At 41.2% G+C, this 23,819-nt stretch overlaps 1 protein-coding gene across 1 annotated transcript; it reads left to right on the forward strand.

Annotated features, from left to right (window-relative positions):
- Positions 1 to 6,761: 6,761 nt before the first annotated feature.
- mtus2b (microtubule associated tumor suppressor candidate 2b) lies at positions 6,762 to 23,703 on the forward strand. Its single transcript, XM_041046559.1, has 14 exons — positions 6,762 to 8,588; positions 8,890 to 9,073; positions 9,574 to 9,780; positions 13,616 to 13,762; positions 14,905 to 15,003; positions 16,249 to 16,445; positions 21,332 to 21,398; positions 21,783 to 21,997; positions 22,177 to 22,282; positions 22,375 to 22,448; positions 22,563 to 22,661; positions 22,770 to 22,889; positions 23,174 to 23,274; positions 23,496 to 23,703. Exons 1-14 carry the CDS (start codon positions 6,762 to 6,764, stop codon positions 23,701 to 23,703), a joined length of 3,651 nt encoding a protein of 1,216 aa, XP_040902493.1.
- The last annotated feature ends 116 nt before the right edge of the window (positions 23,704 to 23,819 follow it).

The following is a 23,819-nucleotide window of genomic DNA, read 5'->3' on the forward strand; positions in this document are numbered from 1 at the left end:
TGCTAAATGAGTGTAAATTCTAATATAGCTGTTGCATACAGCGAAGCTGAAAAAAAAGGTAGGCTCACCTACCACTATAGGTGTGCTCACCTCAGAGTGTGTGCTTGTGTGTGTGTAGTAGGGTCAGACCCTGGATTATATGTTGTGTAACCTCTGTCTCATGTTTGTTCATCAGTGTCTGCAAGAAAACCTGTCCTTACTCTTCTTTTTCCTCCTTGGGGATCGTGTGTACGTACTACTTCGTATTTAGAACCTGTAAAATGAGGAAGAAGGCAGCAGGAGTTAATGAATGGACATTACTAATAGTGAAGTGACAGATTTCTGCTGATGGAGTCAGAGTTTTCCAAAAGGCCTGAGTTTTGTTAGATTATGTAAGATGTGACAGTGAGGACCATTTATGCAGCATCCACAGTCAATGAGGCCTCAGTTATGGAAGCTTGGTGATAGAGCTAATTTAACACAAAAGGTGTTGATGTTACATGTTTATGCATTTACATAGGAAACATTTACATTTGCATGTCACATTTACATTTTCCTGGCATGTATGTTGCTGCTGCACCTGGTTTGCTTCCATGTGTAGGGATCAGAGGCACACACCTTTGTTATTTTTCAGTTTTGTTATTTTTTAAGCCACAACAACAGATGATCTTCTGTGAGCCTGGATTGGTTACACAAAGAAGTAAGAACCACTGAAGCATTAAAATGGGAGGTAGACCGGGGCCTCCATTTTCATTCATCCTCAATATTTCATGAGGATTCCGGTTTAAGCATCAAATGAAGCTTTCTTGGACAAATGAAGGCCTTGATCTATGCTCTGCTTCAGATATACTGTACAACTGCAAAAACTGAAGGCGCCTCTGAGAAAAACAAGTTGTTCCAGCACACACTTGTACAAGCGCTTGCACAAGGATGCACAGATTTCATGAGAGGCCCCGATGAGGGTCTCGCCATCATGCCTCATATCAGGAGGCAGGTGGCAGGGTGAGCTGCTGAACAATGTGGGGGATGGGGAAACATGCTCAGGGAAGCATGTTGTTGAGGTGAACATAAATTTCCTCAATGTCCCTTGTGCCTTGACAGCGTCACCACAGGAACATTATCAGCTGTTGCAGCAGGAAAAAACATGCCAGTAAAACAATCAGGGAATGTAGATCAAAACAAATAGAGGGATGGAAGTGTGGATGTGTAGATGGAAATCATAAATGGGGTAGTAAAGGAAGCGAGGAATATCACTTCAGTCACTCAGGGTACTGGTACTGCACTTGTTTCCGTCAGTAAGACTAGCAGCATCCTGCTCCTTCTTGCCCAGGCTCTGACGCTCAGCTCTCGAGAGATTTGTGAGGAGAAAGAGGTTGAGATAAATTAAAAAGTTTAATTATCTCTGTACAGCTTTTATTTCATCCAGCATGAGAGACTGTGAAGCAGAAAATTATGAAATGCACCGGAGAAAAGCCACAGAAAGCCACAATAAGATACCTCAATTTAACATACCAAAGTAGGGCAGCTGTAGTCAGGTGTAATCCATTTCAGATTCCTTGAAGCGAGCAGGGTTGCATTTTGGGGGGTTCTGAAAGAGATTGATGTTATATGTTAGTGTTAGTTTAACTTCTATTTTTGGTTATTTCCTGCTTAGATTGAGAATACCCAAATAAACTGCATGTACCCCTTTCCCTCATTTTATTCACTGAATAACTTTTATTCTTGTTATTCTCATTATTTCTAAACATAGTTTTAAAGTTGATAAGATATCCATCATTTCACCACTGTGCTGATGAATGTAATATGAAGTACTGTGTCTGTGCAGTGGTCTGCACTGCATTGATAGATGAGTTGGAAATCAATTTAAGGGATGGAGAAGCAATCACAGCTGCAGCAGAACCAATCCTGTTACCAGATTGCAGCTTCTCTCTTCAAAACAAGACTTCATTTATCCAATTTATCATCTCTTGTCATGCCCATCAGGCAACATGCCACATGTAAGAATTTTTATCAGAGCTTCATCGGGTGTTTGATTACCCACAGGGAGTTTATGGCTTTCTCTGGTTGAAGAGCAGTACGGTAAGCATACAGTACTGTGTGAGACCTGATAGGGAGGCAGGGGAGAGGCAGGTGCAGGGGAGTCTGTTCATTGGTACTTGAGCTGCAGTGCAGGTGCTGAGACAGCATTTAGTGTAGTGTATTACCTTGTGCTGCAAACAGACACTTCTGTCTTTGGACCAGGTTTGCATTTCTTGTTAAGTGGACTTTCAGAAATATAAGAGAGAAAACATGGTAAATGTGTTTTGTAGCTCATGATATTTCCCCTCCTTGTTCTAAACATGTAGCAAACTATTTTCAGACTACAGCACAGATTTATTTTCATGAGAAGGGAAACGAGACGATGTTTCCTGCTGTGTAACCGAATTTATTAGGATATAAATGGAGAACAAAAAGATGAGGTGGAGCATTAGTCAGTCAGGTTTCATGCTAATCGGCTGATGAGTCAAACAAGAACAAACAGAGAGTTTAGTTCCTCTTTCTTCCCAAGCTGTTTTAAACACGTTTCTTGTTTTGCTCTGCTATTTGTTCCTTATGACATCCCTTGTGGAATAAAATGTAATTTATATGCATCTGTTATCGCTACTTAAGTGGAAAAAAAGTTAAAAAGTAGAGACAACAGGTGCATTTTATTTATTTATTTATTTAACTTAGAGGTTAATTCATGGTACCTAGCTGAACTTGACAACCAGAACTGAGCAATGATAAAATCTGGAGGTGAGAACTTAATGTGGAGGTTCTTTTGTGAGGTGCTTTTGTGAAAGAGTTGCTGTCTGAGATCAGATAGTCTGTCAGGGTTCTCTGTACTGTACAAGACTCTACTGAGGAAATATGTCAATTTCAGACATGTTTTATTACGATGTGCTTTTGGCTGAAGAGGTGGAGGAAGACTGCCGAGATGGAAACGGCGCTGGTTTCTTCCATTTTATAGCATAGGCCTAATCAGAAACCCCCTGTGCTAAATATCAGTACAAAGGAACACACCTGCTGGCTGGTAATAATTACAGGGTTGTTTCAGCAATTAGCAAATATAGATCTTTTAATCAGTAATGAGTGGCCAGGTTGTGGTGCAATGTGCACAAAGACCCAAAAACTCATTTTGACAACCTTGAGCTCTTTGAAGGATTTAAAAAACTTCCCCTAATGATCTCAGCAGGTCACGTCAGTCTCACATGGTACTGACATATTTTTTCCACCCTGGAGTTAGACATCAGTATAATTTAGACTTTGACAAGTTCCTCATACCCTCTGGCATGCAGAGATCACATGGTCTGGTGCTAATAGTGCTTTCTGTTTGCAGAGGTTCCTCACACATTAAGCAGCCTTTAAAATATCAGAATTAAATATTCTGAAATATCAGAATTTAAGTGGAATTTCTTTTTGATCTCAGAGGTTAACAGTATCTTGTTTGCAGTCTTTTCTGTTCTCTGGTCAAATTTAAACTCATTTTAGACATCGTTTTTATACTGCTTCTAGACTCTGTGCGCGACTGTAGTCCCATTTCAGAAGGTGGGACACTGTTCCAATTCATTTTCCTATAGCTTCATTTGATTGCCACAACAGCAGGTGACAACTGGAAACGCACAAAGGTATGATGCATTTCCAGTTTAAAAATGCTGCCGAGCCAACGAAGCTACAGGAAAATTAACTGGTACAGGAAACGGGTCCTCCACCTTTTGGAAACACATGGGACTACAGTTATACACAGAGGTTTACAATAAATCACAATTCAACCCCCACTTATTTCCATTTTTACTTTTGTCAATCACTGGCACAAACATGTCACTAATAAAGCTTTTGACTTCTGTTGAATTTCATGCCAACTATCAGTAAAAACAAGGAACATGAATTTCATGGCTTGCATGTGGACATTGCTTCAGTGTTCATCAGTTGAAGCAAACATGCTTTACTTTTGATTGTCTGCCAAAACTAAATGAAAGTGATAGCCAATAACTACCAATAATAGAAAAATACAAATAAATAAATATAAAAATAAAATAAATTACACCACCCACCTTGTTTGGGTCTGTATCACAACAAATAAACATACACATACAACAACAGAAATTTAAAACAATAAAAATTAAAGTGCTAAACAATGTGTTTTGAGGTAAAATCCAACCAAAACCAATTATACTGAATACAGAAAAGAAGACAATGCACAAAAGCTGTGACAACATTCTCCACAATGGATAATCAGTTCTGAGTGACTGCTGTGTATCCTCCACCTCTACTTATTTGCGGTCCTTTGCTTCATCCTCTGTCCTTTGTGTCATCAAATTTCATAAATCCAACTGCACGAGCAGAAAAAGAAAAATTATTAGAAATATGTAAAGGAAATCTGCAGTCATACTGTTCTGCTCTCACCACGCGTACCCTTACGCAAAAATACGGTGACTACATACACAAATACATTAAACAACAGGACATTACGCAAAATGTAATGCGGCTAGCAAACAAACTCCACTAAACAATGCTAACAACACAACACAATAAACATACCACTTTGAAAACTACACGCACACAATACTTACAGACTGTACGTTCCCTGGCTGAAACGTGTGCAACCACATTCAACTTTACGAGCCCATCTCTGTGTTACTGACCAAACTTATTGACTGAAGAAACGGAACGGAGCGGCCAAGATGCGAATTGGAACATTAACAGAAAGAGCGCTCACTCTGTCGTCGTTTCCAAAAACTAAGAAAAGTACAGGACACTCACTCTGATACAATTTCCATGAACCAAAGGAAAACACACATTTTACATTTTTATACTTTTTAACACTTTTAACTTATGAACTTTAAATATTACTTTTAACCTTTAAAGACAGCACACGTACACCAAGTCCCCATATTTGTAAGCAAAAATATGTTGCCTGTGTATCCACTACCAATACTGGATTAATACATCTACATCACCACCTGCCTATATCTTTGTGGCTCGCTAGCATGTAAAAAGCAATCCCCGCCGTGAGGGAGTCGCTAGATATAAAGTTCGCAGCTTGTTCTTTTCGCTAGCTTAGCGAATTTAGCTTAGACTAGCTACCAGCCTAGCTCTGGTTAGTGAGCAGTGACTTAGCGACTTAACAATGCTTGTTCACGTTAATCCTTCAGCTAACGTGAATATTTTTAGGCACAATCGTTTTCAAAAGTAATTCAAATTCCATTTAAACTATGGCCAATGTTTAGCTAACATTAGCTGATACGATGACATGCAATGCCAATTGTAGCCACAGCAGTTTTAGGTAGTTTAAAACAACAAAGTTAGAACAGCTAACACTATAAATACATAAATGAACATAAAATGAACAAATATGACCAACTTACTTTCAACTTAGTGGAAAACGGTGATTCTTGATGTACGCTGAACAGAGCCGAGCGGCCACTTACTTCCACAGAGATGAAACCAGAGACGGAGAGACAGACGGTTGTTGAAATTCGAAGAATCGCGCCAAAAGATTGGCGTGTTGCCTCGGCCAATCAGGGTGCCGTTTACTGGTTGGCTTATGACGACGTGCTGCCTCAGCCAATCAGAGTGGCGTTAACTGGTTGAAATCATAAGAGTTATAAAATCAAGGCTCCTATGTACCATGAAATTATTTTCTGAAGCTTAATTTCCAACAAGTTGCATTTCCATATAAATATATGAATAAAAACATAAACAAATAATAAATAAATTAATTAATTAATACTAACAAATAATGTTTAATCACAAATAATCTATAATCGTATTCATTAATCATGTTGATGACAAGAATGTTGATATTTGTCATTAAAAAAAATACATTCATTAATAATGTCAATTTCCTGCACCTGTCTTAGACGTCCACGTAACTTCCAAAAACGTTACCTAGTCCGACGTTCAAATGTTGAACTGCATATTGACGTCCAAGTGGGGTCTTGGTTAGACGTCCAAATATCGGACCTAGTTTGCACGTCGTGTAAATGTCCGGAACTGGTCATGGACCGACGGACGCAATATAGACACGATCTGCACGTCCATGAGACGTGCAGATCGATGTTTAGTGGGGAGAAGTTGAGTGATTCAGCAGCTGACTGTTTTTTTAATGGTTCAATTTTGGATTACTGTTATCAAATGGAAACTCAATACTCGTTTGGTAATCGAATCGGGAAATTGGACAGATTAACCACCCCTATTGCACTCATACATTCATGGATGGCACGTGTGTGAGAACAGATGATAGAATGTGTAGTGATATTCTCCATAGAGTATAGTATTTTACTAGTTAAGCACAGATTTCAGTTACACAGCATAAAATATACCACAGATTAGTAAGAAGCCTTTGATATAATTTCCTAAAGGAATTTCCTATTTTATATCAATATATATATAATAGATATACTGAAGTAGACTGAGAGACTCAGTGGTGTTTACTTCATTTCACTGAATGTGATTACGTCTGTTAAATACTTTCTCATCAAGTCATCTGCCATTTTGTTGAACTTTTTATTTGGCATCTGCTGTTTTTATCCAGGATAAGGACCCCAGATGTCATGAAGACACATCTTCCAAATTAAACATGATATTCAACGTTCTGATTACTGGCATACCGGAAAGAAATGTGAAAGTCAGTGCTTGGTTCATGCTGTGCCACTAAGACTCTTTGATGGGTAGGCAGGGGATACTTTTTAACTGATGCCATGGATGATTGATTTTTAAAGTGCTCTTGAGGGCGCTGTAAACTCAGAGCTGTTTCCAAAATGTGCGAGCGAGAAGAGCCCTTCAGTGACAAGGAGTTAAGGAATAACAACCAGCAGGGTGGTGTGCTGGCTGATGGTGATGCCAATGCTAATGATATCCGGACAGAGGAAGGCGGGAGGTTGAATGATACTGGCATGCTGTCGGGGCTGATGACTGAAACAGCAGAGCAGGACAAAGTCATCATCTGGGGTACGGACTCCCAGTGTGACGACCCTGAGCTGGCTGAGTTTGAGATGCTGGAGTGCCAGGAGCTGGAGGCGTACCTCGTTGAGGAAGGAGAAGACTTTGTCGGGCTTGCAGACCGGAAGGAACTGCTTGAACAGCCTTCATCATGCATCAAAGCCACAGCAGAACAGGCAACAGATGATAAGAGCAGGGAAGAGAGAAAGTCCACTCTGCATGCCAGTGAGCAGGAATCTAGTGCCTCTCATGTCTCTGAGAGCAGAGAGGGGGCCAGGATGGAGTTAAGCTCTGAAACTGATGTCTATTTATCCTGTCTGTCCACCATCTCAAGCATGGCCACTGCTATGGACACTGTTGACAGGACCCAGACGGCAGACTCCTGGCATATTGCCTCTGGTCCTTACTCAACCATCTCAGAAGACCTGACTTGCAACACCATCAACACCGGAGACAAGGCCTCTCAACAAGCTGATCATCCCTCCCTCTCCTCTAGAAAGAGCACAATACATCAGAAAGATGTGGACATTAATTTGAATTCAACAGTTCACTCAGAGGATGTTGTATCACAGACACACGTTAGTAATGGAGTTGTTCCATGTAAGGATGTCATTGATGAGCACAGGAAGAACAATAACCAGAGAAATAAATCAGGCAGCACCATTTCAGAGGGAGATTATGATCGAGGGAGAAGCACCAAGCACAAGGCTTTACACACTACAAAACAATCACATGAAGAAAGCAACACTAAAATGGATAAAAGCACACAAGCTGATGAGGCCCCTGGTGTGAACTACAGCTCACCTAAAACAGGTACAAAGGAGACTCAGTCAACAATTCAAACCAAAGCCATAAAGAAACAAGGATCATTTGATAACACACTGAAAAAACAAAGCTCTTTTGAAAAGACTTTTAAAAAGCAGCCTTCTTTTGAAAACACTTTAAAGAAGCAGCTCTCTTTTGATAACTCTTTAAAAAAGCAGGGCTCTTTTGAGAACACAGTCTCCACCAGCTCTTCAAGTCTGGAGAGGAGGAAGCCATGGGGAAGCCCTAGTCGACCAGCAACGCCTACTTCCTCTAAAACTACCTCCTGTTCGCCCAAGAGACGACCGCCTGGTTCTCCAGCCAAGGTCCAAGGTATCAGGGCACTGAGCTTGGAGCGTAGTGACTCCCCACAGAGAGGTTTAAGTCAAACAGTCAAGCCACCCGGTAAAGCGTTGTTGACCAGCGGCATCCCCAAACCTGTCATGCCCCAGCAGAAAGAACCTGAACCCAGAAGGTCTTCTCCTCCCCAGAAGCCCAAAAATGTCCGACCAAAAATCATCACCTATGTTCGGGCAAATCCTCAAGCAAAACCACAAGATTCCTCACGTGAAGCCTCAACTCAGCCATTACGATTAGCCTCTTACTCTAGCCCACCAGCTCATAAAGATCCAAAAATTGGTCCTCAACTTAAATCCACACCGGTGCTATGTTCCTCCAACCTGCTGTTTGACAAATATCGCCAGGAGACGCAGAAGGCAGGGTACTGTCCTTCAGGCATGGCTGTGACTGGGGTGAAACCTCCAAGCAGCACCATCCCTCAAAGGCTGAGCAGGAAGTCGGAAAGCTTTCATGAGGACGTGACAGAGAAATATCTCCAAGAGGTGAGAAACTGACTTTTGATTAGACATATTCACATAACACGACTGGATATCATTAGTGGTTGAAGCTACGCAAGTTCAATAGCTTTTGATGCATGTGGCTTCATACAGCAGTGCATACAGAGTGCATGTCCCTTTCCACAATTCTAAAGAACAAAAAAAATAGAAAGAATAAAGAGAATTCTTTACCAGAGAGAAGAATACATGTATGTAACTGTTTTGACCTCCTGTATTTCATGAGAGCAATGCATGAGAGCAAATTGTTGTGACAGGAACTGACTTTATTGGTAATGTCCCTCACCAGCCTGTTTCTCAAGAAGGTAGCAGTGTCTACCGCTCACCCAGAACTCTGAGGCCTCAGCTGGGGTTAGGGGCGGTTACCAGACAGCCTGCAGCCAAGACGAGAGTTCAGCAAACAGGTCAAAGGCCAGCCCTGGCCTCAAGTCAGTCTGCTTCAGCATCAACCCAGGGCCTCCAGGACTCTGCAGGTGAGATGGTGATCAGCTGGCATAAGAGTGAAATTTTGGGGAAAATTATTTTATGAGAGCTTTCTCCTCTCTTTGTGTCGTTTGCTGCTCTGTGCACATCCTGTCCTCTTGTTGTCGAGCTGCAGAGAATTTATCTCCTTTTGCTTGCTGAATGATTTGCCTACATTTTTTTTTCCTGTCATGATTATGGATGAGTCTTGGCTTTTGGCACCTAAACTCTTTGAAGTGCAAAGCAGTTGATAGCAATGTCACTCACACATCCAACCAACATGCACTGCATATTTCTACCTACTCACGTTATTAGTAATAATCTAGTCAGCTTCCACATACAATATGGTGCGCTCTTACTGTATTTACATACAATTTCCTCACTGAATGAAGGTTGTCAGAGATTAGTTATTAGTAATAGAGAGATTAGAGAGTGTGGCCCCTGTCTCAGTGGGTCTTGGAGATTCATCCACTCATATTATAATAATGCACATTTTCCCATCCACCTCCAGGAGAGCAAAAGAGGTCAGGTCCAGAAACCACCCCCAAGAGCCTCCTGCTCAAACCAGGCCAGTCTGGTCTCCGTCCTCCAGGCTTCTCCGCCCTGCCAGCTGCCCGTCTGGCTGCCTTTGGCTTCGTCCGGAGCTCCAGTGTCTCCTCTGTGTCCAGCAACCAGTCTAATGACAGCAGCCACAGCGATCCCTGTCGACCTTCTCAGCGTGAGTCACACTCTCTCTGCACATTTCTCAGTGAATTACCGTTATACAGTTTCTGCTACTTCAGCTAAAAAGAGCCAAAGACAAAAATATTTCAGACATCAGACAGATGACATTTCACATTTATGTTTTATCCCATCTACATCTCCTTATTAGTTCACCAGCAGTTGTGGCTGCCCCTGCTATACTCAGTTACTATAGTAACAGCCATTGCTTCCTTTCATTTTCATCCATTTATCATAAGTAGGAGCTGAAAGCTGCTGCACCACAGAGGCTTTGATTAAGAGATCTTAAAGTCACTCTCCTCCCTCTGCTGCCTCTCCTCAGCTTGTGAACTTCAGCATTTCATCTGGCTCACACCCTGGTGTTCAATCTGATGCCACCTCTCATGCCTTGACTGAATATAGTAAATGCAGTATACATGTGTTGTGTTCCATCATGGAGCTACTGCAGATTCATTTATTCGTTGTGCTGACTCAAACCAAGCACTGTCTAAATATGCTTAGACACACTGTAAAAAATTCTGTTCTTCCCTTCTGTGTTTTCATCTTTATCAAGACAAAGGGACTCAGTCAACCTAAGCTGACTGCCAAAATCAGTTACCACTAAATATTTATTTTGGATTTGGTCTGTGTGCACAGGCACAAGTGTCTCTTCTGATTGTGCTGATTGGCAGATATGACGATGGGTTAGTGCTGTCCTCTGCTCAAGTGTCACCACATTTGTTCCACTCTTGGACAGCTGACTGCTGCATTTCGCTGCTCAGTTCTTTTACTGTCTTAATCTGACCTGCTGGATTCAAAGTATTCCTCTAGCTGCTGGTGCAGACGGGGTCCTCAGACTGAAAAAAACAAGAAGAAAACAGCTGCTGTCTCATGCAGGGTGCGCCCTCCAGCCTCAACCACAGTAACTGCTTCACATGTCTGTGGCTTCTTTTCCCTATTTATAATCCTTGAAATGAAAATGTGGTGCCGGCGGCTGCACTATGTGTCGAAAACAGAGAGTCAGGGTTTGGTATGACAGGATAATCTGTGAAGCTTTTTTTAACCCACACACCGCTGGCCCGCCTCTTTCTAAGCCTGTGGATCTCCTCCTCAGACTTTCACTACAGTCAGGTCAGATAATGGTCTCTCTTTCAACTTCAGAATCCCCCCTACAAGGCTCCAATGTACACTTTACTTGGTTATTTTGTACCATTTTTAACACTGATTCTTCAGAAAACCACCACAACTCAATATCATAACCTGGAGTCATGTAAGTGTGGCCTGCTCTGTCTGTTATTGGCATTGTTGTCTTTGTTTGCTTCTTTGAGGAGCAGTTGTTCAATTTGTAAGACAATTTGAAATATTCTGTGTTGTTTTTTTTTCTTCAGCAAAAAAATGCAATCCTACTTGTGCTGTTGTGAATAGATGTGTCTCTACCAGAAAAAAACGCTAAAACGCTTGGGAGTAGCTCAGACAGTATATACATGACTGGCAGCTTGCATGGCAGTGTTTCCCTTCAGGCTGTTGGCTCAGACAGCGCCACTCTATTAGTATGTCGCCTTATGCTGTGAATGCAGCCACATTCACCGGGGATGCACTCCAGTAAAACGTTGTGACTGGGAGTGAGTACATCCTCTCAGAGTAGAGGAATGCTATACTGAACATCTGACTGCTGATGACATATCGAATTTATCTGCCCAGCTAGCTCAGTGGGAGCACACAATATGCTCATGTGTCTGTTTTGTTATGTGAGCTACTTTGATGACAAGATTCAAGAGTTAAATCCTTTGTGTTTGGAGCTACAGCGTGTTGGGTTTTTGAAAGACACTATTTGTTAGTGTTAAAACTATAAACTATAATCTGTTGATTTACAGTAAATTAATTATTTAAGTTGTTTATCAAGAAAAAAATGTGTAACATTGATTGAACAATCCCTGTTTTCTGACTTGGTGTAGCTCCTAAGTGCTAAATACTTATATCATAATCCAACTTTAACCTTTGCGTACCATTTCCAAATGAGACTTCACAGCAGTTGATGCAGCTCAAATCTGTGTGGCATGTAATGAATATTAAGCCTCTTTTCCTGTGGATCAATCCCGTCCCTGCCGTGTCCTGCAGGAAAAACAGACCACCTGACACAATTTTATGTACAATCCCTCTGGTGAGCCATTTAGTTTTTTTGTCTAATATTCTCAAGAGGAGACCTAATGAAAACTGTTTGCCTTTTCACTAAATACTTGAAAACTTATTTCATGTGTTTTTCTTCATTATCCAGTTAAACAGTTATTTGTGGTTTTATTTGTTGTATGAGACTTCCCAAATGTTCACACCAGTGTCCTGCTGCAGTCTTATCTTGCACCATATGTTTATTTCATTCATTTCAAATTGGATGATAAAAAAAGAATTGGCTGAAGCTAATTTGACAGAAATAAACTGTTATTCCTGTGATATCTGAATGTCTATTTCCAATTTTTGCATCACACAGGCCAGACAGTAGGTATAGTAAGGATAAGCCTTATTGCGATTGCAAAACAAAATGTGTGTATTTAATATTCTTAACATGTATGTTGTCACATCTTGTGAATTAGTCACCAGCAGAGAGGAGTCCTCCTTGCTGCATGCTGGTGTAGCACTGACCAGAGGATGCTTACAGCAGGGGATGGATTTGTACTGTACACGCAGGCTAGAAACAAGCATTTAGCAGTGTGAGTCAGCCTACAGTCATCTCCCACAGCCAATCAGCTTCTTGGCTCAGCCTCGGTATCAATAAGATGCCTTCGGAAAAAAAAAGCTGACTCTGCTGACTCTCCCAGGTGATTTCAGGCTCTGTGGCAGTGAGGAGAGTTACTGTGATCCCACTGGCGGTTTCACACAGGCCCTGGGCATTTTGACATCTTAAGTGATTTAATATTCTCTTTCTAATCTGAATTTTTATATTTTCCTATAACAGCTTGTTGTTTTATCTGTGATTTCAGCCTCTTTGAACCATCTTCTGACTTACCCATTCTTCAATCAGAATAATGTTTTCAGTGCACTAACCTGTCATTCTTTCCTCTTTTAGTGTGTTGAGTTACCTATTGGTGCAGCATGTGTCAGCACCGTTATTGATTGAGGAGTTGAATATTTCATGATAAGTAATTAGAGCTATCTGGTTTGCAATTCTTCATTTACACTGACACTGAGAAAGTAAGCCTAAATGCTGAATTGTCAGTATAGTGCTGGAATCCTACAGAGACAGATAAGTTTATCCTGTTGAAATTTTATAAAGTAAGACCACACAGCAGGCAGTGTTTAACAACTGTATGGTTGTTCCTTTTCATTTGTGGGGAATGTTCTTGGTGTTGTTTTTCTGTTGGACTACTCCTTGCTACAGTCTCAGTTTGTCTATGGATCAAAGCCTTTCCTAGCTACAGAAAGCTAGAGGCGTAATAACAGCTGTTATGAATAATTAAGATGTTTGCACCATTTTACTGTTTAGCAAGCCTCTGTGAATTTCTGTAGTTCAGGAAAACTACTCTCCAAGGAAAGATGGCTGATACTTAATCCCCACAATACAAAAGAAATATAGACTACTGACTATAGAGGATCCCATGATCCCATGAGAGCATAATATACCAGGCCAAGCAGCATACTTATTTTTGTAGTATATTGTAAGGTACTATTTAGAAGGATCAAGTGCCTTTGTTCATGCAGCCAATTATTGCCCAGTACTTTAATTTTATTTGAAATTACAAATTATTTAAACAAAACAAAAAAATAACCTCATTCCTTCATCCCTGTAAATGTAACCTTTCCAAATTTTGACTGCCTCTGACTGTTTTTATCTGTTTTCTGACATTTTTCCTACTCTGCAGATCCCAGCAGTGGCAGCGATGACACGCCTATACACAAAGCCACAGCAACCCCCAGTGAGGCTTCCCATACTCAGAGCCGGCCTCAGCCTCCCAACGCCCCCAGCCTCCAGCGCCGCACTCTGCCTCCTCAGCGGTGCTCCCCACTGGGTGCGTCCCCACAACACTTGGCCAGTAGAAAAATAACCATCCCAAAACTTTTGTGTGCATGTGATGCCATCTCCAGACACAACATACATGTGCTGTAGCTGTTTCCATGATTCTCAATTCAAGGTCACTCTGTCTGGTGATCAAATGACCCTTAAGATTAGAAGTATAAGTGTGTGATAGGAGACGGGAAGGTGACAGCACTCAAACAACCCATAACCACTGATAAACTGTGACACACATTAGTATTCATTCCTGTGAGGTGAAGTGTGAGTGAGGTGTTCCCTCTCTGCAGGTGTTTATTTAAGGTTTGTGTATATATGTGCAGTGGTCTTTTAGCATAGGCAAAGCTCAAGGGACTTTACTGACCAAACAGGAATACTAAATGAGTTTTCCTGTGTTAACAGAAAATAAAGCCCTTAAAATTGAGCTATAGTAGATGAATGTCAAGCTGAGCCTGCAGCCATATCATTTATTTTCTTTCAGTCACAATGTTCAACTCAACTCCCTTTGCAGTGATACAGTTTCAACAGCATTATGATTGAGTGTGCTCCTTTACAGTGTGCTCTTATTATTCACTATTAATTTCAATTCTCCAGTGCAGGGTTTAATTTAAGATAAAAAGGAATACAGAATGAAACATAATGAACCTAAACACTAAGTCCCTCTGTGATGTATCTTAACTGTTGCTTAGCATTACATCACAGCAGTGATATAGTACCATACAACATAATCCCTCTATGCTGATGTGGGTGTCTTTGCTGTTAGTTTGTGTAGCCTACCTTGTTGCCTATGTTGGCATCTTTGCAGTGAATGTGGAATATCAACACCATCCAGTGGTCACAGGGTGTATTTCTGTGTGAGCCAGGAGCAGCTTCCTGCAACAGGGTCTGTGTGAGCAAGTGGAGCAGCAACTCCCCCTAGTGGTCACTGTACCACACTGTAACTTACTGAACAGTGGTTTACAGCAGGAGTGGAATGGATGTTTCCTTTTAAAGGTCTGAAGAATCTCTCAAGAATATTTATTATTTATTTGTATAACAGGGAAAAAAGCAAAGATAAAAATTAGATATAGTTAGAGAAAATAAGTATATTTCTTGCATTTTGAATGTGTGTATTATAAAAACATTGTCCATACTGCACAGCCTCTAGGAGAGAGATGCCGAAGGACACAGAGGCGGCGATGCCACAAAAGTCCTCCCCGAAAAGATTTGCAGTGGTGTCACCCAAGCCTCAGTCTCCTGGTGAGTCTTACATAGTCATATGTGACACTGCAGTGTGTTTGTTTGTACATACAGCACTATATATACTTGATATTGTGTGTTTGGTTTGTTTCCATGTGGTACAAATGGAGAAAGCAGAAGTCAGCAGTGCAGCTTCTACTGTCTCTTTAAAATTTACCAGCACTTTCACTCTCTCCCCACACTTCATTACAAGACCCATGGCAGCCTGCCGTTGTCATAGCAACAGGCTACAGTAGCTGTAATGCTAGCATCGCTCCTTCAGTAGCAGTCCTGCTGGGTCAGGTTACCACAACACAAGTCAGCACTTTGTCCTTTGCTCAGAGACCAGACAGACAGGCTAACCTGTACTGAGTTCCAGTAACGGTGATAAAAGCTTTAATACTGCACACATAAAGCACTCATACGTTTCCCAGCATGAGTGTTTTGAGGTGAGAGAGGAAATTGCTGCTGATTGGTGTGAGCATTGAGCAGACTTGAGTAACAGTGAGCTGGAAAGACCATTTGTCAATGTGGGAGGAAATAAACCAGTGAGGTTCCAACCAATCAGTAGTTAATTTGTTTGTGTATGTGTGTAAGATGAGAGAGTGAACCAAGAGCTAATATTATCTGCAGTGTAGCTCAGCCATTTGGTGTTGCTGTTAGAGGTGCAGTTAATGAGTACTGTAATGATCAATTAAGCTGTTGGTTGTTTTTCTGTTAATTTTTCTATGACTTTCTTTCACGCACATTAATAAATGTCAAAAAATAATAAAGAAGAGTAAAAGGGTTAAAGAAAGTTTGTTTCCAGAGTCCCAGATGACATTTTTTAATTCAAATCAATTCAATTCAATTTTATTTATATAGCGCCTTCCACAATCAAAATTGTCTCAAAGCGCTTTACAGAGACCCAGAGCCTGACCCCAGAGCAAGGCGACAGTGGCAAGGAAAAACTCCCTTTTAACAGGAAGAAACCTTGAGCAGAACCTGGCTCAGGTGGGGGACCCTCCTGCCGATGGCCGGGCTGGGTGAAAGGAGGAAAAGGAGGAAGATAGGACAGCTAGGAATGGAGGAGAGGGGGAGAAAGACATGCAGCATAATACAGACAATGGACAATGTTAGAGGGTCAGCATTTACATTACAGTTAGTGAACAGTTAGTGGATAATGTGTGCTCAGCAGATCAAAATGCAAAGCGATTCAACTTACCAATCATATTATTGAAAATATTTCAGTATGTTTTGTTCAACTTCTGCTCTCTGTTTCTGCAGTTCGTGGGCGAATGACAGCAACCCATGGTTCCATTCGGACTGACAGGGCCCAGGAGTTGGACCGGGCTCTGATCCAGCAGCTCCGCGAGCGCTGTGAGCAGCAGGCACTGCAGCTACAGAGCCTCCAGGCCCAGTTAAAGAAGGCTTCCCTGTGCCTGGATGTTTTCAGCATCACTACCCAGCACTTCTGTTATAAGGTAGGGTGCACTGTGCACTCAGACCTCTGCTGGAATAACAAGCAAGCAGTCTTCGAGAGTCGAGATTCCTTCAGCCTAAATCCTAAAAAAAAAGGGGCTGTAGCAGGTGTTGTATTCCCTTGTTCTCTTATTCCTTTATGGTCTGTTAGAGGAAGCTCTCACACCCACGATTTGGCATTTTGCATTCATAAGATCATAACTTATCGGAAATGAATCCCAAAGGTATCTGCAGGCTTTAATGTCATGATAGATTAGTTTATTTATGTAATGCATTTGAGTTTTTCTTGCATTACAAAGTTGGATGTTCTGCAGGGATGAATTTTCTAAACGGCCCTTGCTTGTAAGTGCATTATTGTGTAACAACAACATAACTTGATAGAAGTGGATGTAACATTTATCATGATGGATGTATCGCCCATATCAACCAAGGTTCATATCTCTGCCAGTTGGTTTTCATATCAGACTGAAATGAAGAGAAAGACTGACATACTATTGTAGAAGTAAATTTAAAAACATAACAGTATGCTTTGGGAAAAGGTTGAGAAAGGACTTATTTTTTTAAGTAATAGGATCAAAGCAGCTGAATATTTTTAGAAGTCATACAAACAGAATCTTGTAATGGAAAATGCATTGTTTGCATCATGGTTAATCTTGTTACAAATTCATTTTGCACCCATATTCCAGCCTAATATGTATATATACATTAGTGCTTTTTAAAACTGCTGGCCTTAGATTGCAACTACAAAGTACAATGTGTTCAGCAGCACAAATGACACCTGTAGCATCTGGCTTTTGTTGTCAGCACTACTTTGTCCACAAAGCCAATCATTTGCTTTAAAACCTGGCTTTTGTTCTTTTTTGAATATGTTGGAAGCAGCTCAAAAGCAGCAGGATTTGTCAGTAAGACTGTTTGTGGGGAAATACTGAGGATTTCCTAAGCTTTTTCTTGCAGCTGGTGTGTGGTGCATTATGGTTTTTTATATATTAAAGTGTACATGGACATACATGTGATTGAGCTGTATGGCATTTCAAGTGGGGTCAGCCCTACAACTGCTGGGTGGCTAACTCAATGGGATCTAAACACAATTAGTATTTATTACAAATAGCTGTGTTGATGTAGTCTTGCGTATTCTGCTGTTGTATGAGATATATCACTGCCAAAATCAAACATACTTGGTAGAAACATCAAGCAAACAATGTGCTCGCATGCTGTGACTGACTGTGTTCTGCCTCTCAAAGGCTCTTGTTTCTTGCCCTTGCCTGATCCTCTGGTTGCATTGCATCCATTTCCTAACCCCACCCATAGATTCTACTCTACAGTGGGAGATGGTTAATGAGATCAGAGCTGCCTGCCTGGGCCTGGCCATGCTTTTAGTGAGACTGATTGTCAGACACGGGCAGAATACCCTCTAAGGTGTGACGTGTGTGGAAGATTTTGGAAGATATGCATGTGAGATATTGTATTTCAGCTCTCACGTGTTTTGAGACATGTACAAGCAGTGACAGCATATGCTGATGAGGTCTTGGAGGTTTTAGAGGGTAAAATGCATGCACAAGGTTGACTGAAGAAATATAGAAATAAAGAAAAGACTAATGATCTTTTGCATGAACATCACCAAATTTAAAATTTTATATATTGATGGAGTTATACTGGGCAGTTAAATTTCTTGCAAGAAACTTTACATCCAAAGCTACGATTTGGATATCATTCCTTCAGTCAGATCTATCTAGAATAAATAATTTTTCATTAAGCATGTGTAGGTTTGATATGTACATGTGATATGTAGATATGATACGTATATATGGCTACTGCATGTAGCTATTTTCCCTGAGCTGAGTAACAGAGCACATAATTGGCCTCTTATTGATCATCTCCCTCCCCCATCTTCTTCTGCTCCACTCTTTTTATTTTTTCTCAAAGATGCAAAGACCGCACGTGTGTGTGTGTTGCTCCTTTCTGTGCATGTGTGGTGTGCTGGCGGGGGTTTAAGGGGTGGGCAGGCAGAGCTGGGCTGGGGCTGGCAGTCTTTGTTCTAGCAGGGATAAACGGCAGTCGCGAACCAAGAAACGAGGTGAGGCTTTGGTCTTCCCTTCTCTCCTCCCCTCCCCTTCTCTTCTGTCTCTCTTTCTGTATCTTTCTGGCACTCGCATCTGTCACTGCTGCCTCCCGAGCAGGCTCAGGGATGCTGCTGTCTGCTAGCCTAGTATGGGCCATTGCTGCTGTAGGCTCCATTTCTTCCCACTGCGCTGTCTGGACCAAACGGTAAAGGCAGTAGCTTCTGCAGGCAGCAGGCTTGTTTCAGTAGCAAGGATTCCTTCGTGTATGTGTGACTGTGCGCATGTGTGTGTTTGGTGGTTGGTGGTGGTGGTGGTGGGGAGGGGGGGTGTCTGAGTGTGTCTGTTTGTATGAGCATTATGTTCACTTGTTTCCTAGAGACAGAGCTAGTGCGGAGAATAAATCTGTGCATGATTGTGCTGAGTCAAAGCAGGCTTGTCTGTCGCACTGTCCCTTTCTTTTCTCTTAGAGTTTGCAGGGACATTACATAACATGCTATTGCTGCTATATTCTTACAGTTGTCTTTTTATTTGTCTGTACGTGTTCTTACTGTACATATGCTGCTGTATTTTTTGGGGATTGCATTCCACTGACTGTAGAGGAGAACTTTCACTTATTATACATTATTCTCATGTTTACCTGATATTGCTGAATTTCTCAGCTGCAAGAAATCACGTGGTAGACAGTTTTCTGTGTAAAATGTGTGCTGTAGTTACAGCGTCCTGTGTGCTCAATGAAGCCTGAATCTCCTACAGACAAAAAAGTCCAAACAAAAAAGCTACTGCTCTTGGGGAGGATTTTATGGTCCCACTGAAACTGGACTGATTGCGTGGGTGCAGACATTGGAGAGGTTAATTGACTCATTACAGTATCTCTTCAAGGCTGAGCACCCTTACTATAAAAAGCCACGTATATTCTTTTCCAGAAGGTACAATATACAGTGCTGAAACAATTAGTCAACTGATAGAAAGAGATAGGCATCAGTTTTTGATCATCCATCATCCATCAGTCCTTCCATTGCATCGTTTGTTATTTATCAAGACAAAATGCCAAACATTAGCTGGTTCCAGCTTCTCAAATGTCAGGATTTTATATTTTATTTTATTGTTAATTTAAAATCTTTGGGTTCTGAACTGTTGGTCAGACAATTCAAACCCTGGACTCTGATTAATAGTAATGAGCTTTTTTTCACTTTTTTTGTTATATACCTAACAATCAATCTGAGAATAACAAAAACAATCAACAGTGTGATCAATAAATAAAACAGTCATTAGTTGCAGCCTTACAAATGGATTAGCTGAATTGGAAAATTAGAATGCATGTCACACACAGTTCCCTAGGGATCAAAATAGGGGGGCGTTTGGGCAGGACTGGGGAACAATGGGTAGGAGCAGAGGTGGAGCTGAGGAGTAAGAAATGAAATGGAAAAGCCGCTGACCATCTTTCATCCCTCATGAGGTCACTGCAGTCTCTCCCTGATGACTGTATGTTCCAAGTAAAACCTCTTAGAGGGTGACATCATTGCTCGTCTCATACATATTTCACCTGCTCCTTTCTGTTTCTCTTTCTTTCATTGTTTCTCGTAAGCGTTGTGATCTATGCTTTATCTCCAAACAGTGTAGCCATCTTACTGCATGTTTAAAGTTGTGATCAATAGTCATTTAACTGCCCAGTGTGTCTGCCTCTGTGAGTAAGATACGCTCTGAGGATGTCATATCGTGAGGACCACCTGGTGGATACTGGAGGAGCCTTTAAGCTCTGTGTGAAGAATTTTTCATTGAAAAATCTAAAACTTAATTTTAAAAATGTTGTAGCTGACTTTTACATGGTGCTGCTATGAAGCATTGAGCTTAATGTGAGACCCCTGGCTAGTGATAGTGAAAGTTTTTTTTACTGTTTATTGTCTTTAAGTGCAACAGACTTTAGCTGCGACTTCTGACATTTAGTCCATTGTACTGTGCAAAGTTATCACATAGCGTTTCAGTTGTTATTTTTATCAGTGAATCATGGCCTCAACCAATGTGACAGTGCATCTTGGATAACAGAAACCTGAAAAGGCTTATTTTTATCAGGAATAGGGAATCAAAAGTGCTGGTCTGTGAAAGGTACAGTGTGGTTTGTGGTTATTGCTAAATGCACCATCTGACTGGTAAAAACAGGTTCTAACTGAGCTGTTATAAGACAGACATATGACAGTTGTTACAAGGTACAAGTGCAGTCATATTCAAACCATGTGTGGTGGAACAACACTTTTAGTGAAAGAAACAGCAGATAATATAGATGTAAATGTAGTAAGAACGTCCTTTTGGTCTATAAACCTCTCATGCACATTTACCTGCTAACAATTTGGGTTCAAAATATCTCCAATCCTCTCTCATCTTTAAGTTGCTCAGGTTTGCCATAAAAATATTCTATATAAATATATATAAAGTGCAGCACAATGGCTCAGCATCACCTAAAGTGACAGCAGTGTCACCTAAGAGTTTATGGGTTTGAACTCAGATTTAAATAAATGACACCCCCTGGCATAATGTAATACAATTCAACAGCACCACAAACTACAGCCTCCAAAATAAATGTTAAGTTGAGTCAACGTGTCCCTGAAATCAGTTTTAACAAAAAATGAACATTATAACCATCACAAATATTTTTGGAGGGCTGTTGCACTAGTTTCAGCTTGATGTACCTAATGAACCTGGCATCACACAGTCCTGTTTCAGTTGTACTCTTCAGCAGCTTAAATCTGTTCCAAAACTGTCACATTCATCATTGTTTGTAAGAAATGCATTTGTACAGTTCAGAGGTGTTCACAGATGTGTTTGCATTTCAGAGCGAGAGTGCCATTGTGAAAGAGAGGGAACTGTCCCTGGAGCTTGCCAGAATCAGGGATGAAGTGGGTAAGTGGGATACAGCGAAAGGAGTGAGTCACTCCTGCCAGTTCACAGCACATCACATCATACAGTATACTACCGCAAAGGACAGGAGGGAGTGACCCCTGGGTCTGTTGATGGAAATCTGGATTTGGTCCAACATCGACCACCATATTCCAGACACTATAAAAATGCTGCTCTCTTGACATTCAAACTTTAGAACAAACTCTGATAGCAATAGGAGTTATAGTTTGTTTTTTTGTTATTTAAATCATTCAAATAAACGGGCAGAAATGTACAACTGTTAAATTATTTTTGGTGCATTATCTTGAAATAAAATTGCTTCCTTTGTACTTAATATGTGACCCAAATTTGAATTCAGTGAAACAAACTCTCCACACTGTGTCCCAGCTTTCAGTGTTGCACACTGGGAGCAACTGCAGCAGGAGAAGGAGGAACTGGAGCGTCGTTTTGAGGCTGAGCTGCAGGGATTACGGGCTCAGCAGCAGAGGGAGCTGGGAGCGCTGGAGGAGCGGCTGAAGGCGCAGCACATGGCTGAGACTGAGAGCCTGCAGGCCCAGCAACGAGCCGAGCTTAAGGAGCTACGGGTCAAACAGCAAGAGCAGGTGTGTGTGTATGTTGGACCATGTAACACACTAACAGAGTGTTACATGATCCATTACTACACCCCTCGTGTGTTTGCATGTATCAGTGTGTGTGTTTGTGTATTGTGTAACACTGAACAGTTCATCACTGGTATCAAGTTATTATAGTGATTGTTAATAGTCTAAGTCCTTGGCCCCAGATTGAGGAGATGAGTGAGAACCATGAGGAGTCCTTGATGGAGATGGAGACGGCTCACAATGACACACTGGCCACTCTGCAGGAGGAGCATGCCAGGACTGTGAAGAGTAAGCACCACATTTAAAACCTGTTGCTTTCCATTAATGACTTGCTCTGTTCAAGGTTAAGAGAGGTAATAAAATATTATTTCATGTGTTAGATTTGAAGATGGCCCATGAACAGCAGAGGAAGTCTCTGGAAGAAGAGTTTGAAAAGATCAGGCTGTCACTGCAGGTTAATAGTTCTCCTAAAGGATATATGTTTTTTTTTTTTTTTTTTTACATATTCATCATATGAGACGTTTTGTGGTTAGTACAAATTGGACAGGAATATTTATGTGGTCAACAGGATCAGGTGGACACGCTGACATTTCAGAATAGAAGCCTCAGAGACCGAGCCAAGCGATTCGAGGAAGCTCTTCGCAGGAGCACAGATGAGCAGATAGTGGTGAGTGCTGCATGTTACGTTACAGGACAACATCTTGACTGAAAGAAAAGCAGTGTTTGTTGGTTGTAAACACTGATGGTGGCTTTCACTAATGTCTGGTTTTGGCAGGATGCTTTGGCACCATACAAACACATTGAGGAAGACCTGAAGAGTCTAAAAGAAGTTCTGGAGATGAAGAATCAACAAATTCATCAGCAGGAGCTGAAGATTTCAGAACTGGAGAAAATAGTAGGCTTCAAATTTCTGCTTTTGTTTTGCGGCAAAGGAAACTGGTGCTTGTTTCAAGCTGTTTTATATGTGAAGTCAAGTGAAGTATGACACTCACATAGAAGTTGTACTTTTTTTTTTACAAATTCCAACAGCACCTAACATGCAATGTAGGCTGACAAAGGACAAATATGTTTGTCAGGACAAATGTCATTTAGCGCATTTCCTTGTTTCACTTGTTATAGACTTTCATTTCATCATTTGAAGAATTTAATGTTGTACACCTTTTGTACTGTGTTTTTGAGCAGGCTGAAAAGAATGTGTACCTGGAGGAGAGACTGCAAGTGTTACAGCAGCAAAATGAAGACCTGAAGGAACGAATAGACAAGAACCTTGCTGTGTCCAGGTCAGTTTGAATGAACACAGCTGCATATTTAAAACCTGGTTAAAACCAGATGGAGTGAATTTATATTTCAGCATACAGGAGGATTATGGATGCAGGATTATTATAACGGACTGGGATTATAACTACGACCTTGAAGCTGAAAATTTCTGACTTCTGTCTTCGAAAAGGAATTACAGCACTGATACATGGAATTCATGTTTTAACTTTTTCTCATTCCTCAGACAACTCTCTGAGGAGAATGCCAACCTGCAAGTGCACGTGGAGAAAGAAAGCAACGAGAAGAAGCGGCTGAGTCGCACTAATGAGGAACTGTTATGGCGTCTTCAGACAGGCGAGCTGAGCCCTCGCATGTCCCCCAGCTCCTCCCCCATCCATCGGCCCCCCTCTGGACAAGGCTCCCCTGCCCGCCCACACTCCTACCATCAATGACACTCTCAATGGAAACTCTTGTATCAAACGCTTTCTTTTATCAGGCATCGGAAGCCCTGATTTTTTAAAAAAAATTTTTTGTTGAATGTTCCTCTCAGTTAAAAGGGTAGGATTTT

The sequence above is a fragment of the Toxotes jaculatrix genome, chromosome 9 (genome assembly GCF_017976425.1).
Source record: "Toxotes jaculatrix isolate fToxJac2 chromosome 9, fToxJac2.pri, whole genome shotgun sequence".
In the NCBI taxonomy this organism is placed as follows: domain Eukaryota; kingdom Metazoa; phylum Chordata; class Actinopteri; family Toxotidae; genus Toxotes; species Toxotes jaculatrix.

Coding starts and splice junctions, on each gene's coding strand:
- mtus2b (XM_041046559.1), top strand. CDS start 6,762: ATGTGCGAGCGAGAAGAGCCCTTCAGTGACAAGGAGTTAAGGAATAAC. Junction 21,998..22,176: donor GGGTCAAACAGCAAGAGCAG/GTGTGTGTGTAT, acceptor CCTTGGCCCCAG/ATTGAGGAGATGAGTGAGAA. Junction 22,890..23,173: donor TTTCAGAACTGGAGAAAATA/GTAGGCTTCAAA, acceptor TGTGTTTTTGAG/CAGGCTGAAAAGAATGTGTA.